This window comes from Dermacentor albipictus, chromosome 3 (genome assembly GCF_038994185.2).
Source record: "Dermacentor albipictus isolate Rhodes 1998 colony chromosome 3, USDA_Dalb.pri_finalv2, whole genome shotgun sequence".
In the NCBI taxonomy this organism is placed as follows: domain Eukaryota; kingdom Metazoa; phylum Arthropoda; class Arachnida; order Ixodida; family Ixodidae; genus Dermacentor; species Dermacentor albipictus.
Genome location: NC_091823.1, coordinates 136,879,707 through 136,904,377, shown reverse-complemented (window position 1 = coordinate 136,904,377; position 24,671 = coordinate 136,879,707). Strand labels below are relative to the sequence as shown.

Genomic DNA, 24,671 nt, shown 5'->3' with positions numbered 1-24,671 from the left:
TCCTGGTTAACCTCCCTACCTTTCATTTATCATTTTCTCTCTCTCGTTCGCTTGCCGCCTCACGTTGCTACATACGTTACTTTGACGTCTTCACATATTCCCGATGACGACTACGTCTTGTCTCCAATTATCGACGTTTTGCTAGCCTGCGATGCCACCCTTGCTCACACCTTTGTTTACGTCACTCCCCTTCTCAATATCAGCCTGTTGACTAAGGCTATCCTACAAGGCATGTCGCTGGCCACAATTTCCACACTTGACACCTGAAAGATTGCCGGTTTGGGTACAGATGTTTCGCCGTCTTCTGCTCGGCCGACTTTGCTCTTTCGCCTCTCGATGACGTTAACAGGATGATCACTCCCGATCTGACCCAGGAGCAAGCTCAATATCTGAACCGCGTCCTGGCGTCCTATCGTGGCATCCGATTTCGACGACCTCCCTCTAGGCCAAGGAACTGTCATGACTCATCAAATTAACACTGGTGACGACAATTCTATACGCCGACATCGACATCGCATAGCCCATCACGGACGTCGCGTCATCCAGAATGAGGTCGACAAAATGATACACGCCATCGAACCTTCGTCCAGCCCGTGAGCCTCCTTCTTCGTTCTCGCGAAAAAGAAGGACGGTAGCAGGGATTTCTGGGTTGATTACCGGAATATTAACGAAGTAACTTATAAAGACGTCTACCCTTTGCCTCGCATCGAAGATGCCCTCGACTGTCTTCATGGAGCTCAATATTTTTCATCCGTTCTCCTTTGGCCCGGCTATTGATACATTTCGGTCGACCCTATGGACCGCGAAAAGACTGCCCAAGATCACAGCGTACAGACTGTGTAATGCCCCACCAACTTACGAACACAAGACGGACTCTCTGCTGTAAGGATATAAGTGGGACATCTGTCTATGCTATTCAGACAATGTCATTGTCTACTCACTTACGTTTGGCAGCCAGTTCACCCGTTTATCAGCCGTTCTATCCGTAACCGTATAGCCGCTCTTCAGCTGAACTCTACCAAGTGCCATTTCGGGCAACGCCAAATAGCTATGCTCGGTCACCTCCTCAGTGCTGCCGGCGTTCAATCAGACCCCGACCAGGTGTGAGCAGTGCAACAATTTCCCGTGCCGTGCTCAGCCAAATACGTACGGAGTTCCGGAGTTCCTAATTTCGTTGCTTTCTCCGCAATTTCCCGGACATCGCCCACGCTTTTAGTGAACTTTTGAAGAAGGCCGTTCCCTTCGAGTGGGGTCCAGAACAAGCATCTTCGCTTTCGGCCCTCATCCGTCTACTCACTACACTACCAAGACTGGGCCATTTCAACCCCTCATCTCTACAGAACTTCGCACACATGCCAGTGGTCATGGTATTGGGGCTGTTCTTTGCCAAAAACAGCACGCCAAGGAACGTGTAATCACTTACGCCAGTCGCCTTGTTTCATCGTCCGAATGAAACTTTCTTATCACTGAACGCTAGTGCCTGCCTTTAGTGTGGGCTGTCGCCAAATTTAGCCCTTACGCCCTTGGCCCAACTTTTTCTGTGATTACAGACCACCATGCCCTCTGCTGGCTCTCGTCGCTCATGGATCTGTCTGGACCTTTCGCTCGCTGGGCACTACGGCTCCAAGGATACTGGGTTACTGTTGACAAATTGGGAACAAGATGCAGATAGCTTGTCACGGGACCCTGTCGATGCTCCCGATCTCATTGACCCTGACTCAGGCGCCTGCGTACTGTCAATCCTGCTTTGGACGATTTTGTGACGTTTTAGTGACGGAAAACAACACAGTAGCAATACTGTTACTGACAAAACTAACTTTTATTGGGCCAACTTGAACCCACAAAAACAGGCTACAATCAAACAACAACGACAGCGGCGAACACAGTCGGCAGTAGTCAAGTTCTGATCAACGGATCAAGCGCGTCGGCTTTTACACATGAGTAATCAAAGATTCCTGAGTCATCGCTGGTGCCTTGCAGAGAGTACTACCCAAGTCAAGTCGCGCATACATGCAATCAGATTGCACGAAGTTCGGTGGCAACAGAAAGCGAATAGAACCATCCATAGTATTTGAGAAACTTCCTATACATACAGGCGCGTCCTGTGCTGAGCGATAACATTTCTGAGACGGTGAAACGCGGTCACCCGATAAAGATGAACAAAAAATATGCAAATCCCACGCACTGTAGAAATCGATGTAAGCGAAGGTTTGCCTGCTGTTTGCGTTCATTGAAGTTATTTGACGGTGATACACTGACGGCATACGACAGTCATGATATGATGTCAAATGTTGCCTTGCCTGCTCCGCTCGACGCTTTATGCGAGCCTTCGTCTCCTCGTCACTAAGTCCACGCTTCGGTGCCATTCCGGGTTGTAGCGTTGTAGCTCACAAAACTGCCTCCTCTCTTTCTCTCGATTCCCGCGTTAACATTCTTCCCACCTCCTGCCTAAACTGTAGCTGCTGTTGCGGATGAGCACAGAGACAAGCGCGGCAGCGCCTGCACTGCATTTGAGGGGGGGGGGGGGTCACGCATAGTTACTGCGTCAATACGGCATTGTGCACATGCTACGCAGTGTAAATGTTGACACGAACTGCTCGGATCGTCTTTCCTTCGTGCCACACTCCTGTCATGTGTTAACGCGAAAGCGTTAAGGGCGCCGTGTCGCAGAAAATCCATTGCCAACGCCGCGGGCGTCGCTTGGCGAACAACCATTCTGAACCACAACCACGCAGGCCCTCCACGTGGCACAAACCTTGTCTGACATTCTTTATGAAGTTATTCCTCGGAATTTCGAGAATGACAGCTCATAAACACGTCTTGAAACAAAACACCAACAGCACATGCCTTTTATGTTTTTGTGACATGGCCACGTCTCAACCACTTCCCGACGCAGCCAGAGTTTGTGGTATGCGTCTCTACTACGTCCTGAGGTGGCGGGCGTTAGCAGCATGCAGGACCACAACAGCAGCAGTATAAAATCGAAGAAAGAGGGGAAAAAGCTTTTCTTTAATACTCGCGTCAATGTCCCTACCGAACAGCGATGAGAGGCGTCTTTACGGCTCATCATCTACCGTCTAACCTCTCCATCACCCGAGCCTTCTGTTTGCCTGTTTAAGCTACACGACAACATTCTGTTTCGTCGTAATCTATGCTCAGATGACCCAGAGCTTCTGCTTCTCCTACCTCGCCATCTACGCCCCAGCGTTCTTGACCAGCTTCACGACGTAGCTACAGCCGGTCACACAGGTGTTTCGTGTACAAACGCGCGCATCCGGCGTCGGTTTTTTTTTCTATCTGGCATGTAGCGTTGTGTGCTCCGCTACGTCGCTGCTTGTGAACCAGGCCATGCCGCAAGCGCCATTCAGCGCTGTCTGCAGGCCAGAGACAACGTGTTGGCATCCCTGCAGAGCCATTCTTCCGTGTTGGTCTTGACCTCCTAGGCCCTTTCCCTACGTCTCTCCCAGGAAATAAATGGATTCCGGTCGCCAGAGACCACGCCACGCGCTTCGCAATTACCAGGGCATTGCTGACAAGCTGTTCGACAGACGTCGCTGACTTTCTCCTCCACGACGTAATTCTACGTCATGGCGCCCCTCGATGGCACCTCACCTATCGCGGCAGGCACTTCCTCTCAAGAGTGGTCGATGACATCTTTAGTGCCTGCTCCACTGAACATCAGCTAACCACCAGTTGTCGTCCTCAGACGAATAGATTGACTGAGCGCCTGAACCGAACGCTAACTTAAATGCTCGTCATGTATTTTTCACTTGATCACCGTGGCTGGGACAGCACCTCATTAATAACCTTTGCATATAATTCGACGCGGCACGACATCGTTGGATATTCACCGTTTTATTTACTGTTTGCCCCACATCCTGCATTGCGGTTCAAGACTATCTTTTCTTCGGCTCTTCACTCGCTTACTGATTATGCCAGTGAAGTCGTTGCCCGAGCGCACGCAGCTCGTCAACTTGGGATTCTGCTTCGCGAGTATCCCAAAAATCCTGTTACAAAAGCCGACACAGAGACGTGCACTTCACGCCTGGTTCTCTGGTCCTCCTACGGTAGCCATGCCGACGCGTTGGCCTATCAGCGAACTCTTCTCACGTTACAGCAGGCCCTACAAGGTGCTGCATCAACTCGGTGACGTCAGTCACAAGATTGTGTCCATGGGCCTTGCTTCTTCGCCCTCCTCTCAACGTACTCATGTTGTTCGTGTTTACCGCCTAAAGCCGTATTGCTTTGTAGCTCCTGGCCTTCATAGCGAGCGCCAAGACGGCGCTTGATGAGGGCCATGTTACGTAGCGATCTGTACATGGGCGAACGCGATGAACGGATGAACGCGAACAAAGACAACGATGAAGGCGTTTGCACGGGATTGGATCAGACTTATTCTCTTGCCCTGCCTTCCTTTGTTAATATTCCATAAATATGTCCTTCGCCTACTTCTCGCCTCCGTCACAATATACTGGCCCCTTTTCTCAGTGCAATCAGCATTCTTTTGCCAAGTTCATGCATGTTGAGCCTGTCTATCTACCTACCTATCTGTATCTATATCTACCATCTAGCTAGCCTCTTACGCGAACTGAATGACCCAAATTGTCTGCCAGCTTGAGACACTACATATCTGCTCGCAGTCGTGACGCCATGGCGATCGTTCCGTCGTCGTCATTCTAGTTTCGTCACCTGACTCTCGTTATGACGTCGTCTTTACACCATCGTCGTGATGCAGTTGGCATGCGTTTGTTGTCGTACCGTCATTGTGATGCCGTCGTTCTCATTCCATCGTCGGCACTCCAGCTTAGTCATCCGACTCTTGCCATGTACAACATCATACAATCTTCGCCATACGTCGTCGTCACGCCATCGCCATCGCTGCGTCGTCGTCATAATGTCGTCGGGGTCATTTTATCGGTCCTTCCATCGACTTGGTTCTAACATCGACATTCGACACTTGTCATGCCATCATAGTCACATTATCATCGTGATCTCGTCAGAAACCTCATCCCATGGTCGTCATATCACCGCTTCAATCCATCGACGTTAATACCCTTTATTTGGTTTTGCTATCCTAGTGGTACTGTTTCATCAGGTTGTGATTATGCCGTAATTTTGATGCCATTATTGTCATTTCATCACCATCCCATAGTTGCTGTCAAGCATATGTTGTCACACAGTCGTCATGGCGTCATACACACGTCGGCCTGCCACTGTGCTAGCGCTGTCATTGTCACTTTCTCGTCATTGTACGATTGTCATCTCATTGTCGTCAGGCGTCCTCGTCATACAGCCTCCTTAGGTCCTTCGGCGTCATTGCTTCATCGTTACTCCATTGTCGTCATACCGTTATGCTCGTGGATGATCTAGGCAAGCGAGTGCCATAGCAAAGTGGACCGATACCCGAGACAATGTCGCGTATACAAGAACAAACGGAAGTCTCAGAATGCTTATTAGGGATTTTAAATGAACATGACTTCAGCAATACAATGTCTGCTGCATTGCATTAATGCTAATGACATTACTGTAGAAAGTCATCGTTTGATTGATTGTTCCGTAATTTTAAATGCCTCAGCATTTGTATGCCTCCTCAAAGAGGAAACCACTCCTTCCATCAGCTAAGACTAACCATTGGAAATAAGTAATGTATAAAACAAAACAAATTCAAAAGACAAAACTTTCGTGATGGTAAACATCGAACTTCGCTCGGAATCGAACCGAACCATCAAACCTCACACTCAGAAGCCGAGTGTCTTACGCACTGGGCTAAACATGCTTTTTTATATATATAACCGGTTTTTATTTCTTCGCGAGTTAAACGGTCCTTTCTTGCGCACGGTGTGCCAAGTGAGGCTAAGGAGCTCGTTACCTGGCTATGTAGTCTGTACAAAGAATATGAGCAGTCCTGTTGGTAGATTTCTTAAAGAAGTTATTTTATGTGTACGGCTCTTGTCCGTTAGATTTTCAAATGAGTACCTTTTTTCAGTGAAACCTAAAACTCTGTACAAAGATGTATGCGATGTAGTTCTCCCTGTGCCAAGGTACAGGACCATATACAGTGGAGGCCAGAGACAAGACGTGCTTAAGCGGGTGAAAAGAATGCAAGTAACGCCAGGGACCAAGTCTTTCTTTTTTAAGCTTCACATGGGTACATTGACAGTCAAAACCTTTTGAGAAGATCGTGGTGTTTTCTTACCCTGGGGGTCACATTGCTTGATCTGTAAGAAACCAGAAACTATAGATCATGTATGTCTAGACTGTTGGGTGGGTGTCTTCTTTTCGGATGTACTTTAGAGGGCTATAAAAAAAGACTTTCCTTTAGATCCACAGGGCATAAGACATTTATCTATAGAAAACCATGATGAACTGTCTTTTGACCAGATTATGCTAATTGGCCTCCACTGTCTATGGCGCGCCCGTATGGCGAGGTTTCACTGCGATCCGGGTGCTCGGGCCGCACGAATGCTTTTTCGAGAATGCTTTTTGGAAACAATAAACTGGGCTACACACGCACGCTTGCAGAACGGGAACATGTGTGAACCACATGAATGTGTTCTACCCGTGGTACAAAATTGATGTCCAAGGAGAACAATTTCTATGATGGCTCTGTTGAACGATTGGGTGATGGTGGAATAAAAGCCATCTTTTGGACGACAGGTAGAGCTAACTTGGAGCATTGCAGACATCAGGAAAATTTTGACATTTCAAAAATTTTATGGCAAACACAGGTGTCTTTGGTGTTTGCGGGATGCACTTTCCGTTGGGGCATTCCTTCACCGACCGCGCAACACTTGAAGATAAACAGCCAATGTGTTGGTAAGGATGAAAAGAAGTGATGATAGGTTCATCATCATCATCATCATCATCAGCCTGGTTACGCCCACTGCAGGGCAAAGGCCTCTCCCATACTTCTCCAACTACCCCGGTCATGTAGTAATTATGGCCATGTCGCCCTTGCAAACTTCTTAATCTCATCCGCCCACCTAACCTTCTGCCCCCCCTGCTATGCTTCCCTTCCCTTGGAATCCAGTCTGTAACCCTTAATGACCATCGGTTATCTTCCCTTCTCATTACATGTCCTGCCCATGCCCATTTCTTTTTATTTATTTCAACTAAGATGTCATTAACTCACGTTTGTTCCCTCATCCAATCTGCTCTTTTCTTGTTGCTTAACGTTGCACCCATCATTATTATTTCCATAGCTCGTTGCGTCGTCCTCAATTTAGGTAGAACTCTCTTCGTAACCCCCCAGATTTCTGCTCCGTACGTGAGTACTGGTAAGACACAACTGTTATACACTTTTCTCTTCAAGGATAATGGCAACCTGTTGTTCATGATCTGAGAATGCCTGCCAAACGCGCCCCAGCCCATTCTTATTCTTCTGATTATTTCAGTCTCATGATCCGGATCCGCGGTCACTACTTGTCCTAAGTAGATGTATTCCCTTACCACTTCCAGTGCTTCGCTACCTATCGTAAACTGCTGTTCTCTTCCGAAACTGTTGAACATTACTTCAGTTTTCTGCAGATTACTTTTTATACCCACCCTTCTGCTTTGCCTCTCCTGGTCAGTGAGCATGCACTTAAACTATATAGGTCCTAAATATAGGTCTTAAAACAGCTGATAATGGATCGACGTGGATGGATAAGGCTCTAAAGAGCAATAAGGCTTTGTAATGATCAGATAAATTCTGGTGACGTTGATAAGGACCGATAAGGGTTGATAAAAAATTAAGGGTTGTATTGAGTGCGATAAGATACAGAAAGACCGATGATATTTGATAAGGGTCGAGTCATGTCGGGTAAACTTGATAAGGATAGAAAATGGTTGATAAGGATCGGATAAATTGCGATAAGGCTGATAATATTCGATAAGCTTGATTTGATGAATGTTTATACTGTTCGGATCAAGTTTGATAAGATTGATAGTGACACCGGGCTGCGTGAAGATGAGCAAGTGGCACAATGCCTGCGCTTACTTCGGCAACTCCAGTGCAGTTTCTGCATTATTTTTTTTTACTTCTCAACTCAGGCCATACACACAGCAAGTCAGCATGAACGCTAGTGTGCTTATAGTGCGCGTGCAAACAGCGCTTATGCCACCAGTGGAAAGCAATATGCTGCCCTTACTGCGTCATCGCCATCGAGGAGTACTGTTGACTGTATGTTCATTTCGTCGTTTTGCAGAAAGGTGTAATCTGCGTTCCTTGAGGCTGTCTAACATTCCGCGCGCGAAATGCGCATTCTGCGTCAGCAGGACAGCGCGACAACAGCGGTAGTAGCAGCGTTGACGGCGTGAATGTGCCTCGAGCGTCCGTAAATTCCTATGGAATAAGCATATCCGAGGACACCTAACCACTTCTTATGAGTTGTCAATGCGAAATCAGTACTGTCCAATTCAGCACCGCTAAGCAGCCCTAGTTTTGGCCTGCGAGTAGTGTACCATAACGGCACGTACGGCCCGAGCCAGCAAGCAGCTGCAGCCTGCAGTGCCATCGCCGCATGCCACAGACGGCGTTGGTGACATGCGCCGTCGCGACATGGTATCTGCTCCGTCGAGGCGCGCTCGTGACGTGGCGTCTCAACTAATGGGAATTTAGGTGTCGTTTCGCTGCTCTAGACGCCACTTGCTTTTTCGCTCAATGGGCCATTTGATGCTTCCGCGTCAATACGATCATGCACAGCGCAAAGGCACCACATGGGACCTAACAAGCTGTCTTTGATCAACAGTGCTGGTTGTTCCTCAGTTGCCATCACAGATGGCGTTCGACAGCCCTTTCCAAAAAAGGAGCTGCTGAGGCTTCCTGAAACGAAACGACTCTACATGACTGCTTTCAATATCCAGTTAGCTTACCACTTGCATCCATGGTCATGTCATGTCTGCCATTATATAACATAGAGCACGTCATCGATTAAACAGGATACTGATTTCGTCGACCGTGGAACTGCAATAGGCCTCACATTAACTTCCAGCGAAATACGTGCTTGCCATACGCGCGGTGCAGGGGCAATTTTGCAGGCACGTGCCACATAACGAAAAAATTGCACAAGAAGAGCTAAGTGTTCCTGGGGTACCTTTCGGAGCGACAGTCTTAACGATTGGTCTGTGACTGCCATCCGCCACACCGCTCCCGTTACACGCTAGCCTTGCCTTTCGAGTTGCAATGCTTATGACATCTCGGTCGCGGCGAAATTTCTCCGAATTCTACGCGGAATGCTCTAGTAGAATAATTCTCCGGCTAGAATCTTTGAAGAGCTAGTTCGAATTATTTACTTTTTCATATGGGGTGAGTTAAGGAACATTTGCTATAACTGCGTATAGGTAAATTTCACTGAGAATAAGTGTAGTTTTTGAAATTGACCTCTAAGGTGAGGAAGTAGCGGTGACGTGTTCTGCCGTAATATTTCCAGACGCCCTCACTCCTCAGGGTAAACCTCTACGAACTCTTAAGAGGAGACAGCGGCAACGTGTTCTGCCGTATTACTTCCATACACCCTCACCCCTGAGCGTAAACCTCTACAAACGCCTAAGAGGAAGCAGCGGCGACGTGTTCTGCCGTATTGCTCCCAGACACTCTCACCCCTCAGGGTAAACCTCTACGAACTCCTAAGAGGAAGCAGCGGCGACGTATTCTGCCGTATAGCTCCCAGACACACTCACCCCTCAGTGTAACCCTCTACGGGCTCCTAAGAGGAAGCAGCGGCACCGTGTCCTGCCGTATTACTCCCATACGCCCCCAGTACCCTAGAGGGAGCAGTGTCGATGTGCTCTACCGTATTGCTCCCAGATACCCTCAGCCCTCAGAGTAAACCTCTACGAACTCCGAAGAGGAAGCAACGGCGACATGTTCTGCCGTATTGCTCCAAGACACCCTCACCCCTCAGGGTAAACCTCTGCGAGCGTCTAAGTAACATGGTCTCCTCGGTATCTATCACTCATTAGGCACGTCAATAAAACTTGGTGCTGGGCTAGTTGGTGATGCATTCTTTAAAACTGATGGTAGCGCAAAAGAGACGAACATACGGTGAAAAGACGGCAGCGATAGCGTTCCCTCGTCATCGTGTCGTCTTTTCATCAGGTGTTCGTACCTTTTAGCACTATCATCAGTTTTAAAGAATTAGGCACGTACGTCCTATTTTCGAGCAAGTCCTTCATTTGCGCTTGTAATAAATCTTCATCCCTAAGGTTTACGAGAATTTAACTAATACGCCTTGCTCATAGCAAGATGGCGGTGACCCAGCATTGCGAACGTGACGTGTAAGCATTGCGAGTTGCACATTCACGCAGACGATAATAACGTACTGTGGCCTTCTTCTGCTTTTGTTCCGGGAGAATGACCATGTAGACTTTACAAAGCACGAGCTACCGTCAAGCACGCACGTTTTCTTTGCCAAATACAAAATTCAGGGTGGCCTACTAAGGGTAGTAAAGGGGACAGATAAACTGCTCTCCTGATTAGGTAAAAAACTAAATTATGTGGTTTTGCGTGCGAAAACCACTTTCTGAATATGAGGCACGCCGTAGTGGAGGACTCCGGAAATTTCGACCGCCTGGGGTTCTTTAACGTGCACCTAAGTCTAAGTGCACGGGTGTTTTCTCATTTCGCGTCCATCGAAATGCGGCCGCCATGGCCGGGATTCGATCCCGCGACCTCATGCTCGGCAGCCTAACACCATAGCCACTGAGCAACCGCGGCGAGTCTGATTAAGCACAGCCTCAGCTCAACTCACTGCTCGTCAACTCAATTAAAGCCTTGACCACCATGGCATCATGCGATTTCATTTACTACTAAGTGCTGTGTGGCAATGCTCCTGTCCCTCCTTCACAGAAAAATCGTGGGTAGACATTTATTAATAAGGAACATTTATTCAATAATTTGTCAAAATAAATCTTCTTTAAATAAATCCACTTGGACTTGACTGTTTCATTTTTTTATTTATATCTGAGACAGTTGGCATACATGCGCAAGTAAACTAAGTGCAACGATCTGAAAAATGTGGCCACTTCGCGTAAGTTTGGGATTGGCGCTGCGTAGCCCACTGCAATTCCTTTCATAGAAAAGTTACTCACAAGCCTGTGCATTGGCACCTACCCTTTTGTTTATAAATGAGCTCACCTGTCCATGGCACTGGGCGTCTGCTCGCTGCTCGATTCGACCACCCTGCGGTAATGAAGAACCTGGACGCAAAAAATAAAGGATGACTTGTCAAAGCACAGATACAAAACCATCATACTTGTATGAGACTTTGCTTACATAATTATGCGGACTATACAAAAGATCTGCTTAGGTTCAACCAACATTCTATTTTGTTTTAATGAAAATTTTCAGGTGCTCTCACTTTGCATTACTCAAGAAAAACTGTAAGCGTACGAAATATGTACAAGATTCATAGCAGGAAGTTTCTTTTTAATAGAAGCACTGATTTATTCTATGCAAACGAAGCAAATTGCATGCTGTTTGCAGTTACTTGATGAATGAATTGTTGAGCTATTAGCAGAAGGCAATAAAATGTGTGTCAATCGTGTTGGTTCATTCTAGAAACAATGGTTTATGTTTGGCGTGCATTGTGTAACCAAAAGAAGCACACTCGCGTAGAGAGTGCTGAAGCCCAGAATGCTCACAGCTATACATGCATGGGCGCCTTTGCGAATCAAACGGACGATAGTCCCAACACACATTCGTAAAGACTGTGCTGTATTGCGAATTTCATATCGTGCAGGGTGTCACAGCCTTCAGCCATGAACGCATTTCACTGAAACACAGTGCAGGCGAAAGTTTTTTTTTCGAACGCTCTTCTTTCTCTCCATTGACATTCTCATATTGCTGCACGTGTTTCCTTCATGATCTATGCGTTCGTGAAGAACGTACATAAAATTCGATCAGCCAGGAGTAATCTCAAACGTAGTAAAAGCCAACTCTCGGAGTGATCGCTAACTGGCCGTATCTTCGGAGATCCTGCTGGAAGGGGACGGAGGACATGAAAGAGTCTAGCGACGGGTCGATCTAGCCATGCAAGATTGACGCTGTCTTTACGGATTACGGGATACCCTCTTAGGTGTTGAGAAATTTTCATTTTTCATGCCGGCGGCACTGAAATTCTTTAAATGTTTACCAAGAGTCCTAGTTGGTGCTGCAGATTCTCTAGCACTCTCTAAACGTACAATGTAGTCAAAGTACTATAACTGCTATTGGCAGTAATGCAGTTGTCGGTCATTGAGTCTTGTGACTTTTAGATGAGTTATGACATACAATTTAAGCAATGCTTCATTGGCAACACAACTATTTGGATGCAATTCTGAAAGCGCGCAATTAACTTTATTGGCATTGCTCCTTCTTGTGCTTATGCTGAAAAGCATGATTCATCTTTAAAACGACGCACCAAGATTCTGCCTGCGCACATCTGCATGCTCCATTCAAGTACACTGCGGGTTTACCAATCTGTCCGCCATGCTTTGTAATTTTCGCAAACTGGAAGTGTGGCCTGCTCGGGTGCGTGCCTCGGCTGGTCCTGACTCTGCGAGTGCTTGTGCAGTCGATTGTTTAGGGACCCGCTATCTTAGTCGCGTTTCAATGTTCATGTGGCGCATGCACAAAACGGTGCTAAGCCTAGGAGCGAGTAGCAGCTCAAAGCTAGCGCAGGTCAACATGGAAGTGCTCCGACAGAACAAAACGTTTGAGATGTCCTCACATTTTGTGGGTTGTGGATGCGTCGCTGTCGTCATCCATCATTGCCATTGTGAACCTATGACATCGACGTAGAGTTTATGCCCTCGTGTCCTTGTCGCCATCGTCATGGCGTCTTCGTCGGCGCATCGTTTTCATTATCCTCTTGCTGTCATGGTTGTTCTGATGTCGCTCTGCCGTGGTCGTACTTGTGCCCCAGTTCTCCCTGCCATGCTCGACATGAAGTTTATTTTTTGTCGTTACTAAGAAGTTTATCGCATTTCAGTCATTTGTTTTTGTTTATTTCATATGGCTCGTGTTTCATAGACCGAGAACAATTTGGAGCTTGTTGCTGTCCACTGTGCTATAGTTTCGAAGCTATTTAGTAGCTATTTCGTAGCATTGCATAGCTATTTCAGCCAGCTCAGCTCATTATAAATTGGGCATCGTTTTTGCGGTAAAGTCTATAAATTAAACCTCGTAGTTGTAACTTTATAGGCCTACAAATAAAATTTCATAAAGTTCATATTCATTTGCTGCTAGAGTATCTCAATTAAACTAAATTATGACGTTTCAAGTGCCGAAACCACGTGATTATGAGGCACGCTGTAGTGAGGCACTCCGGAATCATTTTTCACCATCTGCGGTTATTTACCGTGCATCCAAAATCTAAGTAAACGGGTGTCTACATTTCGTCCCATCGAAATGCGGTCACCGTGGTCGGGGTGTGATCAGGCGACCTCGTGGTTAGCAGCGCTACTCCATAGCCACTAAGCAACCACGGCGGGTAGTAGCTCAATGCATCAGCTCCAGCAGTCCGGCTCTAGAATTCGTTACGGACAATCTTGCAGAGCGTTTTTTGGGGGGGCAGAAATATTTGTATAGTTATGTGACTGATGCTCCATACTGACGGAACGGTTGGTGAACACCCAAAACAATTATAACTTTATTGATAACCAGCGTACCCTATGTCTCAGATCAGGAACCACTAATGTTTACTAAACATAGTAAGTAATGACTTTGCTATTTCACTTATACATTTTGGCGTATATTTGTATACATACGTTTGGTATTGCCCTCTTCAAACTATACTGTGAGTGTCCATTTCCTTAGCATGAATGCGTGCGTGAGTGAATCGACAAAATTCACGCGTTTGTAAAGAGAAATATGTTGTTTCTTGCCCTTACACACACGTTACAATAATTTCGTTACATATACTACGCCTATCAAACGTGATCGTCCTCGTTACTATTGTCCATATTCTGCTCAAGGACCTTTAAAAGCGTTGAATACAACGGCCTAAACTTGGGCTATTCTGTAGTCTGGAATATTGCTGTTTAGTATGGGACAAAATGTGTTCATGCCGTTTGTGTTTACTTGTTTGCATTAAGAGGAGCTTGCGTGTTAGTTCAAACTGATATTAAAATTTTTAGGCGCATTCTTATTATGAAATTCGCATTACAAATACGGGTTCTGCATCATTCTGTAAGCGCGACATCTAAACCAACATTCTATATAAAATTGCTTTCTCATTAGTCTTCGCATGAAAGCTACATGGCGCAGATGTACACAGCACAATGGGTTAATTTCATTTATATTGATTTCACATGCGAAATGTTTCAGACGGTATACGGAACGATTTATTTTCTATAAAATTCAAGTTAAAAATGCAAAGGCATGACTCTTGGGCAGCGTCGCAGTATTTGGAGTGTCTCAAGTTCACCAAAAGCTTGGGAGTATAAGTACAGCCATTTACGTGCCCCATTATTTCATTTGAGTCGCCAGGACTGTAAATCTTAGTGTAGCCAGATGTTGCTTTCAAGGGTGAGAGGGGGGGGGGGGGCGAACGAGGCTATCTTGAAACGCGCCTCTCTATCTGTTTAATCAGTTGACAGTCTCTTTTGCCTGTATTATATCTTTCATGTGCATCGTTTCAAGGTGAGCACTTTCTTTTTTATTGCACCGGCAATTATATGGACACTCCAGGCGCATTGCCGCCACCGATGTCACTGTGATCTTCTGTACAAAGCCGAGACGAGTTTATACGGCCGATAAAAACGACTGTCCTTGCTTAGTACAGCCGTCTGCATGTAGGCTATCGCAATTGATGCTTCGCCTTTCGGGAGAAACTGCGACGTTTTGTGTTCGTGTTAAAGACCAGTAATAGGCCGATCTATAAAAAAATAAAAATACAATAATAATATTTGGGGTTTTACGTGCCAAAACCACTTTCTGATTATGAGGCACGCCGTAGTGGAGGACTCCGGAAATTTTGACCACCTGGGGTTCTTTAACGTGCACCTAAATCTAAGCACACGGGTGTTTTCGCATTTCGCCCCCATCGAAATGCGGCCGCCGTGGCCGGGATTCGATCCCGCGACCTCGTGCTCAGCAGCCCAACACCATAGCCACTGAGCAACCACGGCGGGTAATAAAAATACAAGCACAGTTGCTCGGCAGGAACCACGATGCCGGTGCTCGCTGCTTTCCATAATTCTAAACATTTCTGCATAAGGCGTCCCTTTCAGTGTCGGTATTTATTTTGTCTTGCGACGTTAATTTATGACGACGTGTTGATCTTTTGCCTCTTTTTAGGGCTTTTCATGCTTCGGGTTCTACGCCATATCTTTGTATCCTGTCCAGAATTCAGTCCCTTTCTTGGCCTAAATAATACTCGCTACTGGCATGCTATTCAGGCTTCTCGCCTTTTGGTTTTGTATGCATGTTAGTGACCTCACACGCTTTTGCGTATGTCTGTGCAAGCACCCCTACAAAACACACAAACGCGCGCGCGTGCGCGCGCACGCAATAATGTTCTGCGCAGAAGAGTACGCTTACACATAATGAATCTTTCCAAACCCATTCAAGAGGACTTACTTACCGAATGGAAGCATCAGACGTAGAAGCGTTAACAAGCTTAAAATCACCATCTGGACAAATCCTGCAAAATAATTTTCCCATTATAACCAGCTCAGGTAAATATGGATAGCAGGGATGAGCAAGTATTCGAAACTGATGTGTAAAGAGTGCACGCCTCCTATGCCGTAGTACATGAAAGCTCCCCACACCTGTTTCTTTGTGTTTTACTTCTTTTTTGTGCCGCTGGCGGCCAAAATACTAATTAAATATTATTCCTCATGTTACCCAGTTAAGCGTATCGTTCTTTATATTTCATGTCTCCTGAAAGGGCGCAAAAAATTTATTTTAGGTAACCAGACCAATTGTTCCACATTTTAGTCATTCGTTCCGTTTTCTCTTACTCCGGCACTGCGTTGGGCATCGCCTCGTATATATTCACCCATTCTCCTGGCGTACATAAAGTCTGCTTTGCTTCATTCGCTCGTTACAGCAGTGCCTCGTACCCGAAAATATTGCACCCGTGTAGAAAGAACGAATTACGTCCTCCTCCATGCTTGCAATGAACTTTCTCTGCAACTAGCCTACATTTCACATCGTAAGCTGTTAGAGGTTCATTTTAGTAGCCATGTCCGCTGGTAATGGTGTCCGCCATCGCCGCCGCCGGTGTCCTGTGTCCGTCCCAGCTGTCGCCTAGTGCACGAGAAGTCATGCGATGTCACAGGCGCGCCGCGTAGAGTAGATACGTGCTCACTTTGCATTGCACTTCCATATTGTGGTCCCTATAAAGCCACACCTATCCAAGTTATTCGCGTTTTAATGTTTCATGCCAGCACACGCTAAACTTTCACGTTGGGACAATGCGTCATTAGAAAGGTAGGAATATGCCGCGTCTGTAGTGCGCTAAGGATAATGATGAAAAGAAGACATACCACTATTTGGAAGAAAAAAAGCGAGCAAGGAGTGACTAACCCGCGGTATTAAACAATCCGTTCTTGTTACTGTTCCTGCTGGCTGAGTTAGTTCGACCCTGCATTTTCCAGTTGCATCGTATCGCGACACGTATTAAGGGACTACACGGCACACATATGGTGTGCCGTGTAGTCTCCCTACAAGCGTTACCTCGTCGCAACGCGGTATGGCACCTCCTCGCAAGGTACCAACCGCTTCTGAAGAAGCGACTCGTAGAGCTACGCACGCGGCTGCAAAAAGACAACTTCGGGCTCAGCAGACCACTGTGCAGAGCGCAGCAGAAGCCAATCGGCGCAAGAAGACTTCGCCGCAAAGACCCTCTAGCGCTTCCCGCTGAAAATGCCGCCCGACAGGTTCACCGCTGAGACCTTCAAGTGCGGGCTGGCAAAAATGCAGCCCGGCTGCTTTACCGCGAAGACCCTCAAGTGCGTGTGGCCGTAAATCAGGCACATCTACGCGAGCAACCAGGGGCGTAGCCAGGGGGGTGGGGGGGGGCTTATGGGGCTTGAGCCCCCCCCCCCGAAATTTTTTCGTGCTGTCCATGCACCGCCGACCAAAGCGACCCCCGGCGCCGGAAACCACTCTGGATTTTGTCTAGAATGTCTTTTTGACGCTCGAAAAGACATTTAACCGCGAAGATTGCGAACTCGGGCTGGATTTCGTGGCAACGCCCATACACCGGCAGTCACATAACGCCAAGCAGTGCCATCCGAGCACAAAGTTTCAAGGGCGCTTTGATGGTGAGCGGGCTCGCCGCGGCATCTCACTGAGGCCACGGAATCTATGGAGCGCATGGATATCAATTGCGAAACTTTATGGGTATAAATCTCATAAGCTCTTGATGTGAAACGTGCATTGACGTTTCCAAAGTTGTGCTTTAAATTTTCTATTGCGGAACTTTGTGGGTTTAATGTTGTTATAAACATTTGACGCCAAAGGCCCACTGACTTTTCTAAAATCTTACATCGGAACATACAACGAGACAAGCCAAATCAATACACTCGCAGGCGAGTTGACAAACAGGCAGCGAGGTCCAATGAGACGATGCGTTGGGGTGGTTCATTTGTGCCGTCATGTCACATAAAAAATATCCACATTTTTTTTAACCTACGCCACAACATCCATGTCAAGCCACTAAAGCCAGCCAAAGTAACTACGTTCTTATTTATTTTTTCTACTTTGACTTTTATTCGCGGAGGACACATTGCGCCTCTTCAATTTTTTTTTTTTTTTTTGTTCTCGCTACCCTACCCACCCGCGGGCTGCCAGAGCGAGCCAGAGCGCATATGTTTTTCTCGTATGGCCCCGACCACCGCGCGGTGCACTTCGGTGGGCGTTCGGTTTGCTTCAGCCGAGTGGATTTTCACCTGACAGAGTTTTGGAAGCTTTCTGGCCAGCAGAGAAGAAAAAAAAAGAATGGTCGCTCGCCGCCATCACTGTGGGGACTCGAAGGATTGCACCGCATTCCTTGAGCGGAACCTTTCCGGAAAGTCTTGTTTCGCCGGTGTAGGATACTGAGCAGTATGCGCATGGTTCTCAGTGGGCCAAGCGTCTCATGTTTTCTTCGGTATTAATTCCGTAGCCCCATTAGGTGCCCGATGTAGGCATTTGATTCTGGCCAACATACTTTCCTATGCGTTTTTTTTTTATTTCGGTGCCTCCGCCCCACAGAAAAAAAAATCATTGTTGCGGCGCAGCGAATTGTCGCATGGTGAAAGTTCGATTTTGATACTTCTTTTGCGGAAAGTAATGGGTGACGGGACGCTTCAGTTGCCGGATACGCTTATTATATTATTACGAAAGCAATTATATGGACACTCCAGGCGCATTCCTGCCGTCGCCGTCGCCCTCATATTTCGTATAAAGTCCAAGGGTGATAAAATCGTGACCACGCGCTGCATGCTGTATATGCGAGTGAAAGCGTAGGAGAGGAGGTGGAATGGGAGAGCCGACGATGATGACTCAGTCTTGTGTGCGCAAAGGAGAAAAGCGGGGACCAAGCGCGCCGCCTTCCGTCGCGCGCAATACATCGGGGGGAGTGGATGGAATGGGGGCGGAATCTAGGATTCTGTGAATCTATGATTGTGCAACATGTTTATTTGCCTTGTTTGACGCATTATATACAGTTACTTTTTCTTACATACATAGACTCATTGGAGACTTATACGTATACTTAAATATCTTGTTGCGAGGTTTTGTGTACACATGCTGTGAACTTTGTTTCCAGTGACACTTTTTGTCCTTTATCAAGCCGTATTTTCACATTTGTATATCCCACTGTATCTTTGCATTTCTAATGTACGAGGGCGAGTCAAATGAAAGTGGGCCTACCCTAACCGCGCAATAATGGTTCGGTTCATTATCTGCGAGGCATGCGCGTAGGAGTACGGCATGTCTCATTTACAAAAGTGACACGCAGGTGTGAAGATAAATGTTCTTTAATGCTCTCATACACTGGATTGAATATGATTGCGTCACATAATGGACACTTCAAAAGTTGAACAGCTCGGTGTCGCGAAGTTTTTGACAGCTAAAGGTGTTTCCAAAACAGAAATTATTCGCCTTATGGCTGCCGTTTACGTTGAACACGGCATCTCATTGACCACTGTGAAGCGTTGGAGCAAACGGTTTAAAGGACGTTGTAAAGGCATTCCAAGACCGGGCCAAAACCATCGTGCAATCACCCCCACACAATTTCAAAGGTTCATGAGCTGATGAAACAAGAACGGAGGATAAGCATCGATGAACTGGCAGATGGTCTGAACATCAGTCATGGTTCGGTTCACGCCATAATTCATGAGCTTCTCGGTTATCGGCTCTTTGGTGCGCAATGGATCCCCAAGATTTTGATCCATCGCGAGAAGACGGAGAAGTTTCGCGCTGCCTTGACTCTGATCGGGTATCACAACGAGGATGACGACTTCTTGTGTGCAATTGTGATCGGGGACGAACCTTGGTGCCACTACGAGCCTGAAACATGACGGCAAAGCTTACAGTGGAAACATTCGAATTTACCACACCCAAAGAACGCAAAGGCCATCATTTCCACTGGAAAGGTGTTGTTGACTTTTTTTTCGGTCGTCAGGGTCCATTACTGATAGAATTTGCTAAATCTTGAGAGGCAATGAATTGTTTCCGATATTGTGAAACGCCAGAACGGCAGCGTGTCGCAATCAAGAACGAACAACGTGGAAAATTGACGAATGGGGTCATCTTGTTCCACGACAATGCCTGTCCCCACGTCGCTTATGTGGTTAATACAAAACTGCAAAGTTCAAGTGGGAAACGCTGCAGCATCCGCCATACAGCTCAGACCTGTCACCTTGCGACTTCTACATTTTGGGGCAACCGAAAAAACAGCTCAAGGGAACCAGATACAGACTTTTTGAAGCAGCAACCCAAGGAGTTTTATAAGACGGGAATCACGCGACTCGTTAGTCAATGGGATTAATGTCTAAATTCTCATGAAGACTACTTTTAAATAAAGTAGCCCGTTGTTGGCTCACATTCATTTGACTTGCCCTGGTATATCTTACAGAATTCCTGCTTTTTATACGTGCCCTCTGTTGCGACTATAATTTCGGTGCAATTACTCACGATACACGACCGGTGACAGCTGCTCCTGCGTAATACATTAAAACAAATTACAGCGTCATTGAGATGTTTCACTGTCCATTGCATATATACAAGAAAGTAAGCACGGTTCTTGAATGACAAAGTTTCATTAACATATTGGTCCTCAACTTGTTCAGTTCATTGCTTTGTAATTTTTCATATCAGCGGCATGCACTGCTTTCCTGGTTTCGAAATGATATAGTTCTAAAGTTCATGTGATACTTTATTTACTTAATAAATAGACAAAAATATGGAAGCATTGATATCAGTTATTTTGGGCAAAAGTTTTGGCACATACGAGTATATTCTTTTATAAAAAAATACATATTTTATTGTTTTGACTGTGCGTAGGGTTCAAGAATTCGTTTGCAGCATATTTGGCAATGACAATGCAGTTATTATTCATGGATTTGATCCCTTGACAAATTGTTTAGGAAGAAGCTTTAGCTCGGGCCCAATCCGACGCGGCCTATTCAAATACTCGTAAAACGCAGAAACGCTTTTCTTAGATAATCCTGGTAATCGCTTTTATTTAAATTGGTTGCATTTGAGAGAGAGGAAGTTAAATTCTAGTTCTGTTGGAAACACAACTTCGATTTAGGGCTTGAATTTTGTTTAAAATATTTTGAAAAATTCGAAAGCTTGAAAAAATAGAAGCACGACGTTTACAAACTAATAGCTATGCATGAAAAACAGACATTGTGGTTCTGTAAACGGCATCTATTATAACAGTCAAATTGGACAAGTTTGCAATGTGAATTTGTATCTTACGTGAATTGGTTACGGTGTGTACAAGGGTTCTGCACAAGCCGTATTTCCACAATACTAAATTTTTTTTTTTCGATTGATGTGTAACATATCTATTTTGTCCGCTGTCGATGTACTATTAGGTGCAATTCACAGAATTGTGATATCATTTTTCATTGTTGAGTCACGGAGTTTTAAACTTGATAGTTTCGTCTTCTGAAAATTTTCGATTTGGGCAATTTTTAATAAATAATTGACCACCTAAATGAAAAATTCGAAACCAGTAGTCACTAGAATTAAGCTTTTTCTTTTAAATGCAACAAACCTCCTCAAATTTGGTGAAGTGGTTGTAGGGAAAAACGAATTCCCCTTCTACATATAGTTAAATAGGAGCACCCGAGCTGAAGCTTCCTCCAACTAAATTTCTGGCTACGCCACTGACCCCACATATATATATATATATATATATATATATATATATATATATATATATATATATATGTATATATATATATATATATATGTATATATATATGGGGCCAGTGGCGTAGCCCCCCCCCCCCCCGAACAAAATTTCTGGCTACGCCACTGCGAGCAACCTCCCGTGCGCTCAGCCGAATAATGCGGCCCGACAGCTTCGCCGCGAGGAATCCTGTTTGCGTGCAATAATAAACGAGGCCCAGGAGCTTCGCCGTCCAGATTCTCACCTGCGCTCAGCCGAAAGTACTGCCCGACATCTTCGTCGCGAAGAATCTCGTTTGCGTGCAGCCATAAACGAGGTTTAGGAGCTTCGCCGTCCAGATTCTCACGTTGCGCTCCGCCGAAAATGCTGCCCGACAGCTTCGTCGCGAGGAATCCTGTTTGCGTGCAATAATAAACGAGGCCCAGGAGCTTCGCCGTCCAGATTCTCACCTGCGCTCAGCCGAAAGTACTGCCCGACATCTTCGTCGCGAAGAATCTCGTTTGCGTGCAGCCATAAACGAGGTTTAGGAGCTTCGCCGTCCAGATTCTCACGTTGCGCTCCGCCGAAAATGCTGCCCGACAGCTTCGTCGCGAGGAATCCTGTTTGCGTGCAATAATAAACGAGGCCCAGGAGCTTCGCCGTCCAGATTCTCACCTGCGCTCAGCCGAAAGTACTGCCCGACATCTTCGTCGCGAAGAATCTCGTTTGCGTGCAGCCATAAACGAGGTTTAGGAGCTTCGCCGTCCAGATTCTCACGTTGCGCTCCGCCGAAAATGCTGCCCGACAGCTTCGTCGCGAGGAATCCTGTTTGCGTGCAATAATAAACGAGGCCCAGGAGCTTCGCCGTCCAGATTCTCACCTGCGCTCAGCCGAAAGTACTGCCCGACATCTTCGTCGCGAAGAATCTCGTTTGCGTGCAGCCATAAACGAGGTTTAGGAGCTTCGCCGTCCAGATTCTCACGTTGCGCTCCGCCGAAAATGCTGCCCGACAGCTTCGTCGCGAGGAATCCTGTTTGCGTGCAATAATAAACGAGGCCCAGGAGCTTCGCCGTCCAGATTCTCACCTGCGCTCAGCCGAAAGTACTGCCCGACATCTTCGTCGCGAAGAATCTCGTTTGCGTGCAGCCATAAACGAGGTTTAGGAGCTTCGCCGTCCAGATTCTCACGTTGCGCTCCGCCGAAAATGCTGCCCGACAGCTTCGTCGCGAAGAATCTCGTTTGCGTGCAGCAATAAACGAGGCTCAGGAGCTTCGCCGTCCAGATTCTCACCTGCGCTCAGCCGAAAGTACTGCCCGACATCTTCGTCGCGAAGAATCTCGTTTGCGTGCAGCCATAAACGAGGTTTAGGAGCTTCGCCGTCCAGATTCTCACGTTGCGCTCCGCCGAAAATGCTGCCCGACAGCTTCGTCGCGAGGAATCCTGTTTGCGTGCAATAATAAACGAGGCCCAGGAGCTTCGCCGTCCAGATTCTCACCTGCGATCAGCCGAAAGTACTGCCCGACATCTTCGTCGCGAAGAATCTCGTTTGCGTGCAGCCATAAACGAGGTTTAGGAGCTTCGCCGTCCAGATTCTCACGTTGCGCTCCGCCGAAAATGCTGCCCGACAGCTTCGCCGCGAGGAATCCTGTTTGCGTGCAATAATAAACGAGGCCCAGGAGCTTCGCCGTCCAGATTCTCACCTGCGCTCAGCCGAAAGTACTGCCCGACATCTTCGTCGCTAAGAATCTCGTTTGCGTGCAGCCATAAACGAGGTTTAGGAGCTTCGCCGTCCAGATTCTCACGTTGCGCTCCGCCGAAAGTGCTGCCCGACAGCTTCGTCGCGAGGAATCCTGTTTGCGGGCAATAATAAACGAGGCCCAGGAGCTTCGCCGTCCAGATTCTCACCTGCGCTCAGCCGAAAGTACTGCCCGACATCTTCGTCGCTAAGAATCTCGTTTGCGTGCAGCCATAAACGAGGTTTAGGAGCTTCGCCGTCCAGATTCTCACGTTGCGCTCTGCCGAAAATGCTGCCCGACAGCTTCGCCGCGAGGAATCCTGTTTGCGGGCAATAATAAACGAGGCCCAGGAGCTTCGCCGTCCAGATTCTCACCTGCGCTCAGCCGAAAGTACTGCCCGACAGCTTCGTCGCGAAGAATCTCGTTTGCGTGCAGCAATAAACGAGGCTCAGGAGCTTCGCCGTCCACATTCTCACGTTGCGCTCAGCCGAAAATGCTGCCCGACAGCTTCGTCGCGAAGAATCTCGTTTGCGTGCTGCCATACACGAAGCCCAGGAGCTTCGCCGTCCAGATTCTCACGTTGCGCTCAGCCGAAAATGCTGCCCGACAGCTTCGTCGCGAAGAATCTCGTTTGCGTGCAGCCATACACGAAGCCCAGGAGCTTCGCCGTCCAGATTCTCACGTTGCGCTCCGCCGAAAGTGCTGCCCGACAGCTTCGTCGCGAGGAATCCTGTTTGCGGGCAATAATAAACGAGGCCCAGGAGCTTCGCCGTCCAGATTCTCACCTGCGCTCAGCCGAAAGTACTGCCCGACATCTTCGTCGCGAAGAATCTCGTTTGCGTGCAGCCATAAACGAGGTTTAGGAGCTTCGCCGTCCAGATTCTCACGTTGCGCTCCGCCGAAAATGCTGCCCGACAGCTTCGTCGCGAGGAATCCTGTTTGCGGGCAATAATAAACGAGGCCCAGGAGCTTCGCCGTCCAGATTCTCACCTGCGCTCAGCCGAAAGTACTGCCCGACATCTTCGTCGCGAAGAATCTCGTTTGCGTGCAGCCATAAACGAGGTTTAGGAGCTTCGCCGTCCAGATTCTCACGTTGCGCTCCGCCGAAAATGCTGCCCGACAGCTTCGTCGCGAAGAATCTCGTTTGCGTGCAGCAATAAACGAGGCTCAGGAGCTTCGCCGTCCACATTCTCACGTTGCGCTCAGCCGAAAATGCTGCCCGACAGCTTCGTCGCGAAGAATCTCGTTTGCGTGCTGCCATACACGAAGCCCAGGAGCTTCGCCGTCCAGATTCTCACGTTGCGCTCAGCCGAAAATGCTGCCCGACAGCTTCGTCGCGAAGAATCTCGTTTGCGTGCAGCCATACACGAAGCCCAGGAGCTTCGCCGTCCAGATTCTCACGTTGCGCTCCGCCGAAAATGCTGCCCGACAGCTTCGTCGCAAAGAATCTCGTTTGCGTGCAGCAATAAACGAGGCTCAGGAGCTTCGCCGTCCAGATTCTCACGTTGCGCTCAGCCGAAAATGCTGCCCGACAGCTTCGTCGCGAAGAATCTCGTTTGCGTGCAGCCATACACGAAGCCCAGGAGCTTCGCCGTCCAGATTCTCACGTTGCGCTCCGCCGAAAATGCTGCCCGACAGC

The 24,671-nt window shown here is 47.3% G+C and overlaps 1 protein-coding gene across 1 annotated transcript in view; it reads right to left on the bottom strand.

Moving 5' to 3' along the window:
* Nucleotides 1-24,671, bottom strand: part of LOC139057925 (uncharacterized) — a 55,718-nt gene that overhangs the window by 29,295 nt on the left and 1,752 nt on the right. Inside the window, exons 2-3 of the mRNA XM_070536729.1 lie at nt 15,546-15,605; nt 11,117-11,178 (exon numbers count right to left, since the gene is read on the bottom strand). Of these exons, the coding sequence (XP_070392830.1) occupies nt 11,117-11,178; nt 15,546-15,594 (111 nt within the window). The 5' untranslated portion in view covers nt 15,595-15,605. The remainder of the gene's footprint in view (nt 1-11,116; nt 11,179-15,545; nt 15,606-24,671) is intronic.